The following is an 18,394-nucleotide window of genomic DNA, read 5'->3' on the forward strand; positions in this document are numbered from 1 at the left end:
AGAGAGAGAGAGAGAGAGGGGGGGTGAGAGAGAGAGACAGAGAAAGAAAAACAGAAATTTTCAAACAGTAATGTGTAGAGTATACCCCCATCAAGACGCACACACACATTCAATGAAGGTCCCCAAAGCACAAATGCTAATACAGAATCCAATATATCTTTTTACTTCACCCACCAAAAAGTCTGCATAATTTCCATCCCAAATGAGATATCCCCCTCAGATGAAACATCTCTTAACCAACTCCTGACAATGATTCATGTATAAAAGTGTCCAGTCAGCTTCTTTCACTCTACTTCCACTCTTGCATATCTCAAGGTAAGTTGAGGGTAGGCCATGAATTAAATATGAAGTCAAATGTGCTGCGTGAGGCGTATGAGACACAATTCTTACTCAACTTAATAAAAATTCTTTAATAGAGGGGGAGGAATATATTAGCATTAGAGTCCATAATTAATTAATCATAAGGGTGCCTGTGAAATTAATAAAAAAAAAAAAAAAAATCATACTAATCTGGCTGAGAGTCTCACAATATCATAACACTGGCGGTTCAGTCAAAGCCTTTTCCTTCTTTCTTCACGCTGGGTTGATTTGAAACCACTGACCCCTCTGAGATTATCACTTCAGACGACTCAAAGGCTGTGCAGACATCAAACGCCGATTGGTCTTTCCATACAGCAGAGACTGATTGACAGCGCTGCAGCGGTATAATGAATTCAGACGGGACTTATCCAAGACTTGGCTAATGAGTTCTGACAGCTGGAATAGAGAGGCAGAGTGGGATATAACAAATGGATTAAGACAAGAGTAGCTGGGTGACAGTTGTGTAGGAACTGTAAACTACATTCAGACAGTAGAATAAGTTGGCTCGATGTAATAGAAGTGGACAGTGTTAATGGAGCAATATGGATAATTACTGTGATACTTTAATATAAACAGACAGTGGACTTAACTGGAAAAGAAGTGCTGAGACTTCCTCTCTGGCCAAATGGGCTTCAACCCTCATGTCTGCTCATGTCTAAACCAGCTCTACCTCAGATGCTCAACAGGTACAGACGAGTCTGCCCGACGCCAGCAGCTGTTACCATAGCGACCAGACTGGGACAGACCTCAAACAAAATGTTGACAAAGATTTTTCCACAACAACAGGATTTTAGGTACTTTCAGTTTGTGGAGAATCTGGCCTCATATTACCCTCAGATGTTGCTAACAGAAGATTTCTTAAACAGGAGGTTAAATCTCTCAACTTGTCCCATAAACATCAATAATGGGACGTGGAATGATGTTGAGAAACATCAAGGGCAGACTGAGATTGAGAGATCTCCCTTCTTCCTTATCTCTGGTAGATATAAAAGATTCAGACAGTAGGAATGAAGAGACAGAGTTGAGGGGGGGGGAATCTGAAAGTAATACTAATACAGCATATTTTTAGTTAGGATGCAATTCTTTGGGCTATTACAGGGTCTGTTTCTTTATGCAGACCTGCTATCCAGGCTGTAATTTATTCACCATGTACAGGAAATACCACTCTGCCCATGATGGAACTTCCTCCCTGATGCCAACCCAAACACCCCGTCCCCGTCAGTCCTTGCCTGACCACACACACACACACACACACACACACACACACAAACACACACACAAATCTCAGAGGAATAACACAATGGACCAAGGAGCTCAAAACAGAGTGTGTGCTCCTCAGACTGGCCTAGTGTATGGTTGCCACTGTATTTGGCCGAGAGATTAATTTAGATTAGTTAAAGGGAGAAAGATGATCCTTCATAGCATTTCTGGTGTTTTGTCCATCAATCTCCCTTTAATGTTGTCGGTATGAACAAGCACATGTTTCAACATCCTTGTGACAAATACAAACAGAAACTGTCATTGCCAGCTGCTGTTCACCTGATAAAGGTCTGTTTGTCAGCAAACACACCTCTCCCTCGGCCAATCACCTTGAGGTGGTTTCAATATCTAAACAAACCCGCTCTACCCCAAATCACCACGGTAACACCTGTTCAGGTATATGCTTTTCCCCTGACAGCACCAGTGTTAGCAGCTCGCAGTGCCTGACCTACTTTTGGCATCGTCAGCAAAATGCGCACATAAAAAGGGAGAAAGTAATTAATCTTGTACAGAGATGTGAGTATTCTTCACATTGTCTCATTGCCTTTGACAGACCTCTTTTAGAAGCTATTGTGAATGAGAGAGGGAAGCGATATTTAGCACAGCGCCGGTGGGACATGTAGCTAGCATGGCCACATACTCGGGGCTGTCAGTTGATTCAGCATGCGTATCAGTGAGGGCAGAGCGCTCTGTGAAGAACTGGGGCGCAACAAAGCTTCTTACACAGCAACGGCAAAAACCATAGGGGCCTTCTGTGAATTGATGCTTGGGCTGGAAACATATGGCCACTCAATGTGATACCAGATAAAAAGGTGCCAAATTTCAGAATTTGTAGCACATAAAGAACAAACAATAAAGAGTCAGTGAGGCTCTATATTTGGCCTTTAGAAATGGCCTTTGTTCATGCAGGACAATGGAATAACGAAGAGACACTTCACTCTGAAATAAATACAAGAGTTTGGTTGGTTCTACTATAAAGAATCAGCAGTCTGGCCGTAGAATTCGGTGCTGCTGTATGTTTTTGTTGCATGTTTTAATTGCTTTTAGTGGTATTCTTATTGTTGCTGATGTTATTTATGCTATTGCTGTCTTCAAGTCCTTATGTGTATCCATCCGGCTTTTTCTAAATTACTGTTTTTATTGTGTTTTCTGTTGCCTTGAGCAAACTCCTTGCCTTCTCGTATTGTCACCCTGTTCCTTCCCAATTTCCCATCAAGAGGCTTTTTGCCAGGCTGTCACTGTAAATAAGAATTTGCTCTTAATCGTCGTGCCTGATTAAATAAAGGGTTAAATAAAAATTACATACCCACCCTATCCTACATGTGTCAGCCGAACCAACACATACTGTAATACGGCCGCTATTAAGGCTGCAAGCAGCACATAAAATGGCTTTCTGTACAACAACCTAGAACAGAAACCCTCAGTGAGTACACAAGGGTCCTTCAGCCAATACTGAGACAATATAACACAGAGTCCAATGACGGAAAAAAGAAGCTACGGAATACAGTATCCTCTCCAGCGATAGATTCCACAGCAGCAACGCCTGTGCAGAATTTAAAACAACGGTACAAGAGTTCACCTCCTCAGCAGCTACAGCACAGAGAGCCTTCCCCTTGGAGAGCTTCACTTTCCGTTATCAGCGTGTGTGCTGTTGTCTAGGTGTTGTACAGCCTCTTACGAGACACTTCAGTCAAACCTCCAGATACCCAGCCCCGGTCTACTGGGGGAAACCATATCGCTGCTTCCATAACTATTTCCATATCAAACGCTTCACCCGGGGAAGACAAGTTGATGTTTCGGATAGTGACAGCGGTTCACCAGTCTCCCCGCACTGCAGCGTTTCAGTCTACACACACATGTCCTTAAGAAAACCTCATCTGCTCTGGGACGGTTGCAGACTGTGCACCTGTTTTGGAGAATTTGAGACTAATGACTTTACAATTGGCTCATTGAGGCTTAATCTACTCATATTAGTGGGAGTGCAATAATGCAAAGAGCTCTGCCTCCCATGCTTTTCCATGGAGTAACTCATCGCAGGCAAATGTTGTTTTTCTGAATTGCTTTATGCCAGGGTTTATCCACTGGGATGTGTCACTCTTACTGGATGAGATTAAAGCAAAGGGTGTAGTCTGAGGGTTGGCAGTTTGTTACACTGCAGACTTAGTCATGTGGACAAGATGTAGCCTACACACACACACACACACACACACACACACACACACACACACACACAAACACAAATCTCTGAGGCATTTCCCATAGGGGGCCTAAACAGAGAGAGCGGCAACTACTCTTCTATGATCAAAGGCCACAGACAAGAGGATTAACATGCGATCTCACACACACACACACAGGCAGGCAGGCACATGCGTGCGCGCGCGCGCACACACACACACACACACACACTCACACTCACACTCACACACACTATTGAGCAATTCTGTCCACATCAATCTTGCACAAGGACAAAACAGATGCATCACCTCCAAGACTGAGTATAGCACCAACAGAGAGTGTGTACAGGCACACACACCTACACACACACACACTTACAGCGGTTACCACTCTCTGACAAACAAAAATCTCCATCTTACCAAAATCACTCAAAAGACTTACATCAAGTAATTCTTTATAATTAGCAGTGATTAGTTGTGCTTCAGATATCCTCAAGCCAATACGTTTCTTTGAAAAATGTCATACGATCAAAGTGTTGGGTGCAGTAGAGAGTCTGAACCTTCACTCCACTGCCAGATCAATATTTCATTAACACATCTCACACAAGAGAGAGGGATCAGTCTTATGTTCACTACACCCCACAGCTTATGGTGGTGTCACACACAAACACACACACACACACACACACACAGGGAGCAAAACCACCAAAACAGGCATAGCTTCATTACGCACAAACACATAGTTCAGTCTTGATGAGAAGAGACAGAAAGAGAGAGAGAAAAAGAAAGAAAGAGAGAGAGAAATTAAGTTTGAGAAGGGGCACAACACATCTGCCTACTAGTCAGCTCTCTCTCTCTCTCTCTCTCTTCCTCTCCCATCCATACACCCCAGTCTTATCAGTCCTGTCCATTCCTCCCCACACTAGAAACACAAACCAACATGCTGAAACACACAAGTGCACACTTGCCTCTCATATGCAGACAGACAGAGCACACACACACACACACACACACACACACACACACACACACACACAGAGTGTTGTTCTCACCATTCATGGCTGCAGGTGGAGAGCACGGGCAGAGGGAGGTCCTCTACTCAGCTGGCTAGCTCTGAGACATCTGCAGAGAAAGAGAAAGAGAGAGAGAGAGAGATGTGATTGTGTGTGTGTATGTCACAGAGCAAGGAGTATGAGCGTGTATAAGACCGAGTGAGGAGAGTATGTGTGTGTGTGTCTATGAGGAAGAGAGATGGTGGGAATAGAAAGGATATGAATGCGAGTGAGAGAGAGAGAGTGAAAAATCACATCTCCCTATTAACAATGCAAGGAGGGCACACTGAGCGGCTTACACCATGAGGAGTGAGAGAGCGAGAGAGAGAGCAAGGGAGGAGGAGAAATAAAGAGCGAGAAGGGGGTGACATAGGGACAAAATAACAGAGACAGAGAAAGAGAGAGAGAGAGAGGGGAAAGGTGAGGAGAAAAGGAAAGAGAGTTAGAGATGGGAGGATGGCAACGCCAACAGGGGGATGTAGACAAGAAGGAAAGCGAGGGATGCAGCGGAGAGAAAAATGATGGAGGTCGAGGGAGGAGGCAGCATTTATCATTGTCTGCTCTCAGATCACATATGGCGGCTTAAGCCAACAGTCTCTTTCAATTCTTAGTGCCTCTATTTATTTCTCCACTGTTGAATTGTCTTTGGCATTTGGTTGTTTATGAAAGTACCATCCACCTTGTTAGAATTCTCTCTGTGTGGCTTCTTCTCTTGGTTATTAGGGATGCAAATATGCCTGAATACAGCAACATGAACATCCAGGGCAAATTACATAATACATAAAACTTGCACAGCAATATGCCCGCCTGTACTCACATCTGCATGCATAAGTGTACACACACACACAAAATAAAGATTTATGACCAATTTTAATGCCTAAGTAGAGTCCCCTCTGCCTCCAACCACTGTGGCCATTCACACAACCCGCCTCAAATCACTTAACACTTTGTTAAGCCTGCTGTGTGTGTGTGTGTGCGCAAGTGAGCTCACAGCAGAACAACCCCTAATCACCCTGCCTCCATGCTCCTGCTCTGTCCTCCGTTCTCACTGACATTTTACATGCCGCATACATATTCTCATTTGCATGTGATTGGAATTTATCGGGGGTGATTTCCATCCCGCAGTGTGGAACATGCGGCCGGCCAGCCTGGCCCACCTGATGAAATTCTTCTATGGGATCTGTGGCAGAGTCCCAAAGGGGAGAGGGGACAGATGAGAAACCATGCATGAAATACTCTTAGATTGGAATATGAGCCATACTGTGTGTGGCTTTCCATATTTCAGTAGCACAAAAATACTCTGCAGGCGGAGCTTCCATCTTTCTTGCTGTGTATCGTTGCCTCTCCTCTTGAATTTTTCTTGCTATTAATACTCTTCCTTTGCTTTGCTTCTGTTGCTAAATTACTGTTCAGTTTGCTTTGCCATTGCAGTATTCTCCTCATCTCTGTATCTACTTCTGCGCCACACACATTTACCCTTCGTTTCTGTCTCACCCTCACACTGAACATGCAGTTTGTTCTAGCAGCACATTTTCCCCATTTTCACTCCCTGCTCAATTTCTTGTTCTTTTCTGTCATTCTAGCATCTCTCTCTCCATCTTTTGCTCTATTGTCCAGATTCTATTAGTCCCTTCGCTCAGAACTACCCCTCTATTTCCCCTTGTTTCATCTATCCATCCATCGCAAGCAAACAAACAAGCAAGATTCCTCTTCAGCTGTGATTCTGGTCAGGTCCAGCCAATCTCCTCTGCCTCTCCACATCGTTCTTTCACAATCTTTTTCCTCACTTCACGCTCCACTCCATCGTTTCCTTCTATTTCTTATTCAACCCTCACTCTTACATCTATCCTCTCTGAAATGACTCCCACCCAGCTCCCTTCTCCCCTTCCCCTCCTTCGGTTCCCATTACGCCATCGCTTCATCATTGGTTTCCCTTCTCCCTCACTCTCTTCTCATGTGAATTCCTGGAGGGGAGAGCGTGGTTGTTGTAGTATAAATCATTCTTTGTGCATACCGACAATGCCAATTACTTAAGAGCAATGAACCACTCTCTCGAGTATGGTGTGTGTGTGTGTGCATGCACTTGAACGTGTGTGATAGTGCATGCTCACACACACACACACAAATAATAAGTGACATGCACACAAGCAAACAATAGTGACATACAAAGACCAAAACCACAAATCCACTTTCTAAAATCAAAACACACAAATACTGTGCATAACAAGAGCAGCTGTTAGAAAAAATAAGTAAATAACACCGATGAGAACAAAAAAAGAGCTAAGACTCAACACTGGGCTGATTCAGCATGAGCTTTCTGCAGTGACGTCATCAACCTGAGACGGACCTCGGGGACTACAAAGACTCAAGCTACAGTCTCCTTAAGGTGCAGGTATAGTTTACATAGAAACATCTGTTAATAGTGTCCTGAGGTGTGTGTGTGTATGCATGTGTATTTATGTGTACCGTTTACACTCCCTTATGCAAACACAAAGCATGAGGGTGTTTTTGCTCACCCTTACTTCTCCGCCCACATACACAAACACTTTTCTATCCTGAGGTGTGTGTGGTTTAGATGGGAAGATTAGCATCTACTGTAGCCCGAGGTAAGAGCCTCCTCTGTTCAAACAGGACACATCCTGCATTATAATAACAGACAGAATTCAATAGCAGTCATGGGATGAATACCCTCTCCATCAACACTGCTATGGCTATGTAGCTACTGTGGCTCACAACAACTAACTTGTCTCAGAATGACTAGTTCTCTGTGTCTGATGCCCCTGGAGTGCACTTGGAAGGACTTCAATGTTTCTAAAATATCAAATTACTCAATTTTGATCCGCTCTACCTCGCAGCTCAGTCCTTGCTGATGTGACTGATGTTATGTTGCTACTAACAATGGTAATGCAAGTAGGTCACTTCCCAGCAATATGGACAGCCCACAGTCCTAAAGTGACAAAAATGCCATGTCAAGCCAGTCGACTAGTCAGTCACTGTCCAGATCACAGCAGCAGCACTTAGCAGGCTTCTGGACAAGTCTCTGCGGCTAGAAATTATTTGTGCATAAATGGGAAATTAAATTCAACCCTGTATTCATGGCTCATATTCCTGCTCGTCTCAGAAAATTACCAATTGATTGCACTGACACATGGGTGTGGAGGAGATGTAGAATTAAATAATGGGTCACAGAAAAGAGATGCTTCAGTCGTAGTGGGAAACAACGAAGCAATTACAGATGATTAATTACAATGAACTTAAAAAGGTGCTACGTGTACATACCAAATCATTACCACATGAATTCTGAGACTTTAGCATGATTACCATAAAAGAGCAAGACCGATGGCGAGAAGATTGGCAGCATATCAAGCCTCTAACACTGCATTTTATATCATGTGCCACCAGGTCGGATTCTGTGGGAAATCTTCCAGAATTGCTTTACGCTTCGAAACTGGAAGGGGGGGACGCTGTTCTTCCAGCGAAAACAGGACTAAAGCTTTCAGTGTCTCTGGTTTCAGTTTCAGTGTCATCTGGTAGATGGTGGAACAAGTGAAAGGCCCATTGGGGAAAAGAAATCCAAATTGTTTATCCTCCTCAGTAAAGTGAAAGAGAAAGCCTTTGACTGGAGAAGCTTCTTCTTCTTTGTGACAGAAAGAGACAGGGGTTTATGCGAAATGTGGCCTTAACTGCACCCACTGCACTGAGCAAGAAAGTTAATGATGGACTGTGTAGATAAAAGAAAGCAACAAAGAAAGTAAGCCGTCTCTGATTAGCGGGACGGGGCCCAGGCCACGTGAGAGAACGCTCTCTCCTCCTCTCTCCTACAATAAACGCCCTTTGACTCTGCCCTGCATGCTGATTGACACCTGTGTGCGCCGCGCCGGAGCAGTCGGATGTGTGTATGAATGTGCGGGCCTGTGTGTATAAGTGTGTATAACACACGCTCCTCACACAGAGGGGGACCCTGTTCTAGCAGACACAGCCCAGGAAGCTTTGCCGAGCCAGAGGAGAAAGAAGCCTCTGTGTGTGGGTGTGTGTTTATGCCTATTCACAAGTGCAGGGGAACACACAGATAAAGACACACACACACAGACACACACACACACACCTTCTTTTGTTGTGTTGCAGGTGAGAATTGGGGACACGGTGTATCTTCCACCAGGAAGAATCGCTCTTATATTTATCCTTTTGATACATTTTTGGGTCAGCTCCAGCAGTGGTTGGAGCAATGATCCTCTTTCCCTCGCTTTACACTCCCCACCCCCACCCCACAAAAACACACTCAGCAGCATGTCCCAACTCAGCTGCCCTAGGTAAGGTTTGTACCTCCAGCACAAGAATTTCACTTTTGCCTCCAAGAATAACATCAATTTGACCTCAAAACGGTATTTAGATTCATGGTACTGCACTTTTCCACATGAAAGATGGGTTTATGCCCTTAAAGTCCATCAATTCCCACCTTCAACATAACAAAGGTGTGCGTGTGTGTTACGTAATGCTTTGTCTCTTGGCAGGTGGATGTGCAACGGTCCCGTCTGGGCTGGGGCCAGATGTCATAGGAGCTGCAGTTTAGATGGACTTTGCCACTTCAGCAAAGAAAGCCCTCTCTATTTCTCTTTCCCTGGCAGCAAACACATACACACAAAAAGTAAGCAATCCCTATAATTAGTCTTTACTGCAGTTGATAATGAACATGAGCATGCTTAAACTGTTTGAACTGTCATCTCACAGAAAGCTGCAATTGATATTACACAGAAAGAAATACAGATTAGAAAACAGCTTCCCACATCAAAAGTTCAGAAACAGAGCCTCATTCAGACTGTTGTGTGATGATATCTCCATTACAATGACAGACAATGGGTCTTCTTGTAAATTTAACTGATCATTTCTTAGCCAAAATAATATAGTTTACTAAAATCTACAGTAATCCTGAGGAAATTAGGATTTTGTTTCTCAGGACACTGACGTCATTTTTTCGAGTAGATGGCTGTACATTTAGTTAGGTTGAATTTCGTGTAGTCTGAAAATTCAAGTGGAAACCTCTCATCTCCAGTAAATATTCTTTCTCTCTCATAGACTGTAGGTTGAAAGGCGATGTCGATATGCACTATGTTATTTTGGCAGGACAGGATAATCCCATACAGTGCAGAAAAAAAAATCATTTTGCGTTAACCTCGTGATTAGAGATACGTTAAAGTACATACAAATGACAAAAATGTATTTGTACATGTAGATGACAAGCAATCAAGATATAGACACTGGCAATACATTTTCTTCCTCTGCATTGTTGCCAATATATATCTCCAAGTATAGGCTATCCAAAATTTTGGTCACTTACAATAGATTTCGAATGAATGTCATCTACTTATGAAAATACATTTCTAGGCATAATTTGAAAAAATTTAAACTGAAGTAGCCTATATGTATTTTTTACCATATGGATTGTTCTTTAGCCAAAATGCAGAGAATAACACTGAAGGTTTAGAGGTAGGTTTCATAAAGTCAAATTCTGAAGATTTGGGCTGTTTAAGACAAAGAACAAAAAAATATTCCAGGAGATCTGCTGCAGCAGTATAATCAAACCACATTGTTACTCCGCTCCACAGCCTGGCTTTCAATTGATAGGTTGTAGAATTTAACAAAGCAGGATATCCCACTTACCTTCCAGGACAAGGCAGAAAATACAAGGTCAAGGGCGACTCTGTCCATGTGTGTATTACATTCTGTCTGTCCTCTTAAGTATAATAGAGATTTGCGGGGATTTACCTGTTGCGGTAAAAAAGGGTGATGGTGATCCTACAACCAGGCGGGGAATCTGGCTACTGGAGAGGGAGGAACCGATCCGGCGGCCGGGCGGTGTGAAATGGGAATGGGCGTCACCAGTGTCAAGCTACCCAGAATTTTTAAAAAATTGTACTTCCTGTCACAACTTTCAAAATAAACCCGTTACTCGCAAACATGATGCAACGTTTTTTTTAAGTAATTAAAAGTACCAAAGTGAACATTAACAATAGCCTACATTTAAAAGAGTAGCTGGAGGATGTCGTTTCACGGTATATCCATAGCTGTTTAGGCCTATGTAAAATATCATGTATAGATCTACCAAAAATTGTCAAAGACAGATACAAAACATACCACACAACTCAAAAGAATAGGCTACATATACTACCTATAGTCAATTTGACCCATATTAGTTGCATAACTGTTCCTACAGCCTGACAAAAACTCAACTCAAACATAACAGAAAACAAAAAAGAAATCCTTATGACTGACAACTTGGACAACATTACTCTGTAAGGCCACTTAATAGGTTATTGTGTCTACGGCAAGGCCCACTACACTCCGGTAGGCCTACTTTTGTCAAATTTAACAGGTTTTACGCTTTTATTTTGAAGGCAATACCGCTTGACTTCCGGTCTTACTCTGGCTGTTTGAGGCTAACTTGACGCAGCGGTGGACGTCAGTTTGTCCGATAGGCTAAATCCTAAATTGCTGTCAGTGTGACTAAAACCTCCTTGGTGTGGATGTGTTGAGTTGGGCAAAGCCTCATTTACAGTCACCCATTGTGATGAATGTAGGTGGGACTACTAATTGAAAAAAACATTTATGTCTATTTTTCAGTTATCAAAATCATATTTTGGATTTACTCCTGTAATTCTGTGGAGGCAACTATGCCTTATCTTAATTTGTGCTATCGGCCTAGCCTGCGTGATGAGTGTTTCCCTTCTTTGAGATAAAGTATCCTTGCCTGCATTTTCCCAGGTTTCTATGGTTAGATTGTCCGGAAGGTCTTTGCTGCCCCCAAAGGGGAAAAAACAGAAAAACAGGTCTGGAGCACAGCTGAAACCCTATTATGCGACTATAGATTCAGCATTACCTCACTGACCAGACATACTGTAGTAGTTTGAGGTGGTGTTGTAATAAGATCGACGCATTGAAGTAAGGGAGCCAGGGTCAGATGATGTTGGGGGGCTGAGGGATTTCCAGCTTAAAGCATTTACCAGTAAATACGTTAAAAACAAAAAAAAAAAATGCAGTGAGATTTATCTGCACCTCTCACTCAGAATGTAAAGGTTAGGCAAATACCCCTAAACCACACAATACAGCCTCATAAACATATTAATGTTCGACACTTTAAAGTGTCTAGACTTCAGACTGTAATGTGAAGACTTTCAGCCATTTATAACAACTGACATCATCAGATTTATGTGGTATGTGTTCAAGAATTTCATGCTTCAATGAAGGAATTCTGATTAAAATATACAAATTCATTATGATCAACATCAGCGTTACCAAGCAACTGAATACATTTTGGGTTTTAATGCTCAATTTGCAATGTAACAAACCGAGGCCATCTTGAACTAGTTGCATTGACAGGCCCATTTTGCCTCCTGGGCAAATTAATTTATCACCAGTGAAGTAAATGGACAGGACATAAACAGGCAGACAGGAGATGTTTTCATTAAAGACTTTATATATTGAAAGGTATTGAAACAGGAATCAAAATAAACATTATAGTCCATCAAAATGAGGTCATGCTCTTAACTGTGTGTCATTATTATGCAGTGTATACATTGTCATTATTTTAATTACTGACACACTCATCTTGTTTACATGTTTACATCACAGCTTCGTAGCGCTTAAGAAACCACCCCAGCCTGATAATTAACAAAACCTTTTTCTTTTCATTGAGAGTAAACTATGATTCTCCTTTAAATAAGAGTAAGCTACATCTACTACACAAATATCAATAGATTATAAATGCTTCTTTTTACATGGAGGTAGTCAGAAAATGGACTAACAATTAAGAAAATAATTAAATGTATATATAAAATGAATGAATGAATGAATGAATGAATGAATGAATGAATATAAAAAGATTAATTCAAAAAGTACAGAACAGATTGCAACAATTTTAAATTGCTATATTACATTCATTTTCTATTCAGAAAGCACAGCTCAGCCATAATACAAGGGGGGAAAAAATTGAAAGGAAGAAAAAAATGAAAGAAAAAAAGTCATCATACACATTCCATCAAACTCAGACATTCCTAATATCCATAAATGACCAAAATAAAAATAAAATAAAATGTGTGACTGGAACCATTCCCAGTTGTGGAACTTTTTAAACAAGTCCATGTTTTCAAGCACAATATTGAGAGCTCTTCACTGTCTTCAAACATTTTAAGAGTCCCAAATCCTCGCTGCAGTTCATACTCATTCCCCTTCCATTGTTTTGAAATAAAGCAGAAAAACAAAGCAGTTTTGAAACAATAGTTTCCATACCTCCATCTCTGGAGTCAAGATTTTTCCCTAGAGATTCAATGAAGAGCTTTCTAAATGCAACCATCTCATCATGTTATAAACTCCTGCAGTATTTCTATCCAAGTTGTCAACCACGTTCTCCCCGAATCAAAGGATCTAACCAAACTTTTGCCAACTCTTTTAAAATGTAAAAAGTTTACCATTATTTTTGCACAGTGTTTTTTTTTAAACTGCCAATCACCAAACACAAAGTCCCGCACTCCAATGTTCTGGTGTCATAACACCCCTGTATGTCCAATCCTCTTTTCCAGCAGCGTTAGTGTTTGGCTGGAGAGCCACTTATCAAACAGAGACACTTAAGAAGTTTACTACAGATCACTTTAAAAGTTTTCAACGTAACTCAGGCAAGTGTATAGTAATTTGTTTGAATCTTTTTCAGGGTTCAATGCTATTGCCAAGGATATTTGTTTAGCCTCTGATACAATCCATCATGTAGAACACCAAAGATCATTTTCCTCTTTAATGTCCACTTCTTCTTTTGGGTGTACATCTCCATGATGCAAATCAGACCCTCCTGTATGAATGTAGATGTCAGCTGGTCCGTTTTGTGGCACAAGGCTGGTCTCATCACTCTCAGGGTCCTGCCATATGGTCCACACAGCACATCCAGGAGATCCTGCTGTTGCACCTGGGACCAGGTATTTCATGTCCTCAGTGTTTGGTTCTGTTTTCACATCACCATAATATGGATCATATTTTTCCTCCTTAATGTCCATGTTAAATGATCCATTTTCCTGGAGAAAATCACATTCAACACTCACTGTACTCCCGTTGATCTGCATTATGGTCCCAGCATCTAGAGGGCCTGCCTGAGTTAGACCAGGGCCTTCATAAATCAAAGTGATGTAATTGATGTCTCCTTTAGACTCTGTCTCACCACAATGGAAACCAGGCTCCTCTTCAGTTTTGACCAAAGATTTGACCCCACCGAGAAAATAGACACGATTTCCATCTGTATGGTATCTCATTACCTGCACAAATCTACCCTTTTTAACACCTTCGTCATGTGGTTCTTCAAGGGAAAGTTTTGCTTTTTTCGTTTGTTTTCTCTCCTCTCTGACAGGCCTTTTTGAAGCCTTGGGAGAGAACACAAAAGGTAATTCAAAGACCTCCTCTGCTCTCTCCAGATATCTCCGATAGGACTTGGCCATGGTTTTGACTTTGTTTGCAATAGTTAAGGAAAATTCCCAGCGCCTGTGATTTTGTGAGCTAAGATCAAAGTTATAGTCAAGGATGTCATACAAAGTGGATGCATAATATTCTTTTACTCTGAGTGTATATTTATGCAGCTCAGACACTACAGCCCTAGTCAATAACTTCAAGTCAAGTTTTACTTTGACTCCTGATTTGGATTTTACATCAAGGTCCAGACCTATTTTCTTGCAAAGAGGATAGCAGCGCTCCATACTGCCTTGACCTCTCCGTATTTCTGTAGGACTTGTGGAAGTGGCGCTTGCCTTCTGTCTTTGCAGAGCCAACTGTCTTTTTTCTGTTGTTTCCTTCCATCTTTCACATTTCTGGATGATTGGGTCCATTTTCCGCTTTCTTGTGGCGCCAGGATCTTTTTGGTGGCACGGCTGAATTACGAAAACTTCATCAAACCATGCAAGCCCTCCATGCATTTGTTTTAGAAGTGGTAAACTGCTGGGCAAAAACTGCTGGGCAAGATCAATCTCTTCGCTTTGTAAGCCAAGGTTGAAATTGTGTTCAAGGATGTCATTAATGATTTTCATTTTTCTCCCACACAGTTCCTTTGTAAAATAAGCCACTTCCTTCATAACCCCAAGTGTCAGCAAATGCAAATCAAGTTTCTCCCTTGACTGGTCTTGATCCACATATAGGCTCAGGCCTATTTTCTTGCAGTGGGGGTAACAGTGCATTCCTGTTCCTTCTGTTGTTGGGCCGGTAGAGGGCAGATTCCTAATAGGTTCTTGTGCATCAGTAAAGACTGTGTCCGTCTTGGCATGTGGATGGTGCATGAGATCAGGGCCAGATTCATCCTTTCCACAAAGTTTATGATTTCTTTCTTGATAGCATTTTGGGCAATATGCAGCTTTTGCATAGTTTGAATCGTCAATATACTTGGGGTCAGGGAGCTCAAAGGCCATTTTTTTCTTGGGGCCGTCAGATTTTTTATTTGGATTCATTCCTCTAAATCTTTTCAGAGTTTCGTGTGCAAAGGCATACCGAGAAAGCTCATTTTTGAAACAGAGATCAAAATTATATTCCAGTATCTCTGTGATGAAATACTTTTGGGCCGCATGCATTTCTCTTGCAAAAGTATTGATTTCAACCATTATACCGTTGGTCAGTAATTTTGGATCAAGATTTTGTTTTACCCCAGATCCTACATTGAAATCTATGCCCATTTTCTTGCATCTGGAGTACGAGTAAAATGGGCAGGTTTCCACATGAGGCATTGAGAGGATCTGTTGTGAGCAATTAGCACGCAATTTCCACAATGTTTTATCTTGTTCTTTTCCTTTTTTTTGGATCTCAATGCAACTGCCTGAACTTTGGCCTGTAATTGGTGTCTGGGAAGTATGTGGATTAGGGTGCTTGTGGCTATGCGGTCTCAACACTACTGGTACATTTTTTTTTGGACGCTTAATGCAGGTTTTTAGACTCTTTTGCTCCATTATAGCAGGGATTTGTGCTAGAATGTATCTAGCAACATCAGTTTTTCCATCTTGCAAATCAAGATCAAAGTTGTGTCCGAGGACATCAAGAAAAATCTGCTCAAATGTTCCACACAACACTTTTGCAAAGTTTGTCACTTCAATCATTGCTCCTTTAGTCAATGTGTTGAAATCTAGTTTCTCATTTGCTTGGCCTTTGTTGACATGTAGATTAAGACCTATTTCCTTGCAGTGGGGATAAAGGTCCACACTTTTCTCAGTAAAAAGTGCTTGAGTCTCAGCTTGTGAATCTCGAGGAGACATGAGAACACTGTCATTCACATCCATTTGCAAAATACTGCCAATTTCAGGATTAACACTGACACTGCAGTTGTACTGATTTGCAGTGTTAGTTGCTAACTTATTCAGCATTGGATCAGGAAGTTCAAAAACCTCTTTTGAGAATTTGAGGATATCTTCACAATTTCTCTGCAGTCCAAAATCAAAATTGTACTCAAGAATCTCCACAATGAAATCCTGCTGGGATGAATTCATTGCTATGGCAAATTTAGCAACCTCAAGCAGAAGAGTATTTGTCAATAACTGAGCATTGAGGTTTTGCTTGAACCCAGATCCAACATTGAAATCTAAGCCAATTTTCTTACATCTGTAGAATGCACAATATTCCTTGGCTGGTATGGAGAGGATTTGCTTTGCACGATTAGCGCGCAACTTCCACATCTTTTTATCTATTCCCACTTTGTTTTGTTCCATAGTGTCATGAAGTACATGGCCATCCGTTGGGGTCTGCATTTGGTCTTCATTTACAGCTAGCTCTCTTTCATTTAGATAATTGGCAAATGGCTGGCTCAGATCTGGGCTTACAGAGGGAGTGGTGCTGAGGAATGCCTCCTCATGTACACCCAGCGGTCTCAATCCTGATTCTCTAGGTATGTTCGGGCTTGGAGAACAACTTGTTTTCTTTTGTATGCTTTCTTGATTACCAGTATCTTCTGGGTCTGTGACATCATCCGAGTCCAAGTCAGACTCTCCTAGTGGACACGTGTAGGAATGCACATCACTCAGATCCTCGCCCCACTTTGCCATTTGACTGGTGTGCAAATCGGTTCCATTAAAGATTCCATTTTTATCGACGTCGTCAGGCTCTGTTCTTTCTTTTGCTTTTGAAAGAGACATGTTTTTTTGCTTATTCTTCAAATCAGATTGCCTTCTTTTGGTTACTTCCTTGAATTGATATTTAGGGGCTGGGCCTTGTCTTTTTTTGTTATTGTACGAGGTTGCTCCTTGGCTTCTTTTAAAAGCCTTTGTCTCAAATGAAAAGATCTCCCTTTTAAGCAGAGTGGTTGTTTCTGTACCACGGCACGCAATTAGTCTTTTCTTTCTCTGAATGTTGGCTATCTTGGATATAGCTACATACTTGGTTTCTGGATTTTTAAGATCAAGTTCAAAATTATGCACCAACACATCAAGAACAATAGGACTGTAGGAGCCACACAATATTTTGGCGAAGTGTTCTACTTCTAACATCACACCTTTTGTCAGCAAACCTAAATTTAGACTTTGCTTTGAGCTTAAGCCAAGGTTCAGCCCAATTTCTTCACAGAAAGGGTATAAGTGGGAGAAAATGTCTGCTTTCGATTCTTCTGCTGATGCCATTCTTGGAGATTTGACTTCATCTGCATGTTCAATTTCACCAGCATGTAGCCCATCTACCTCTACTGAGAGACACTCAGTCTTAACATGTTCAGTAGCTGCGATGTTCCTATCATTTTTGTAGATGTCCGAAGATCTCGGATTTGACGCTTGCTCACATGGTAGGGTCAGTTCCTTAAATGAGCTGCCAGGAAGAATAAAACATTCTTGTTTACCCTTGTGGGGTTTTCTGGTTATGTCTTTGACTCTCGGTAGAATTCTGCTTGCAAATTCATTCCGCTGTTGTTCATTTTCAAATCCAAGATCAAAATTTCTCTCCAGAATGTCAGTGATGAAATGCCGTTTACCCTTGCTTACCGCTTTAGCAAAAGGTACAGACATCAAATATAACCCCATTTGTCAATAACTGTAAATCCAGTTTTTGCTTTGTTTTGGATGCTACATTAAAATTGAATCCTATTTTTTTGCTGTAATGGAATGAGTCTTTATATCTTGGAGACCTCATTACATGCCTGAAGCGCAACTGCCATATCTCATTATCCATCTTATTTTTTGCTACCTTTGAAATCTACAGTTGAGAAGTATCCAGTATCAAATCCATGGTTGTCCTTCACACTGCAGTTATCCTTGTTGTCTCCTGTCCTTCCTGTATTTAAGTCTGGTAAAGAAAAAAACATTTTAGTACTTTAACATTTCAAATAGATAATATTATAAAATACTATCAACACAACAGAATTGGGAGTAATGTACAGTAGGCCTATAGAGCTCAAAGAAAGTAATGCAAGTTCAAGTGGGAATAATATATATATATATATATATATATATGTCTGCTATTCCAGTGGGGGGAAACTTTGATAGGATTTCACATGAACACGTTTTAGAAATGTGGTGAACAGGGCGACTGACGAATGATCGAGATTGCGATTCCTAGCCG

General features: G+C 41.5%; 1 protein-coding gene across 1 annotated transcript in view; it reads right to left on the reverse strand.

Annotated features, from left to right (window-relative positions):
* Window positions 1–10,641, reverse strand: part of itsn2a (intersectin 2a) — a 36,967-nt gene extending 26,326 nt beyond the window's left edge. The window contains exons 1-2 of the mRNA XM_071536616.1: window positions 10,505–10,641; window positions 4,847–4,916 (exon numbers count right to left, since the gene is read on the reverse strand). Of these exons, the coding sequence (XP_071392717.1) occupies window positions 4,847–4,853 (7 nt within the window). The 5' untranslated portion in view covers window positions 4,854–4,916; window positions 10,505–10,641. The remainder of the gene's footprint in view (window positions 1–4,846; window positions 4,917–10,504) is intronic.
* Between the last annotated feature and the right edge of the window lie 7,753 nt (window positions 10,642–18,394).

This window comes from Centroberyx affinis, unplaced genomic scaffold (assembly GCF_046629955.1).
Source record: "Centroberyx affinis isolate AG114_WGS23_722 - 3 ecotype Tasmania unplaced genomic scaffold, CSIRO-AGI_Caff_v1 ptg002920l_1, whole genome shotgun sequence".
Classification (NCBI taxonomy): domain Eukaryota; kingdom Metazoa; phylum Chordata; class Actinopteri; order Beryciformes; family Berycidae; genus Centroberyx; species Centroberyx affinis.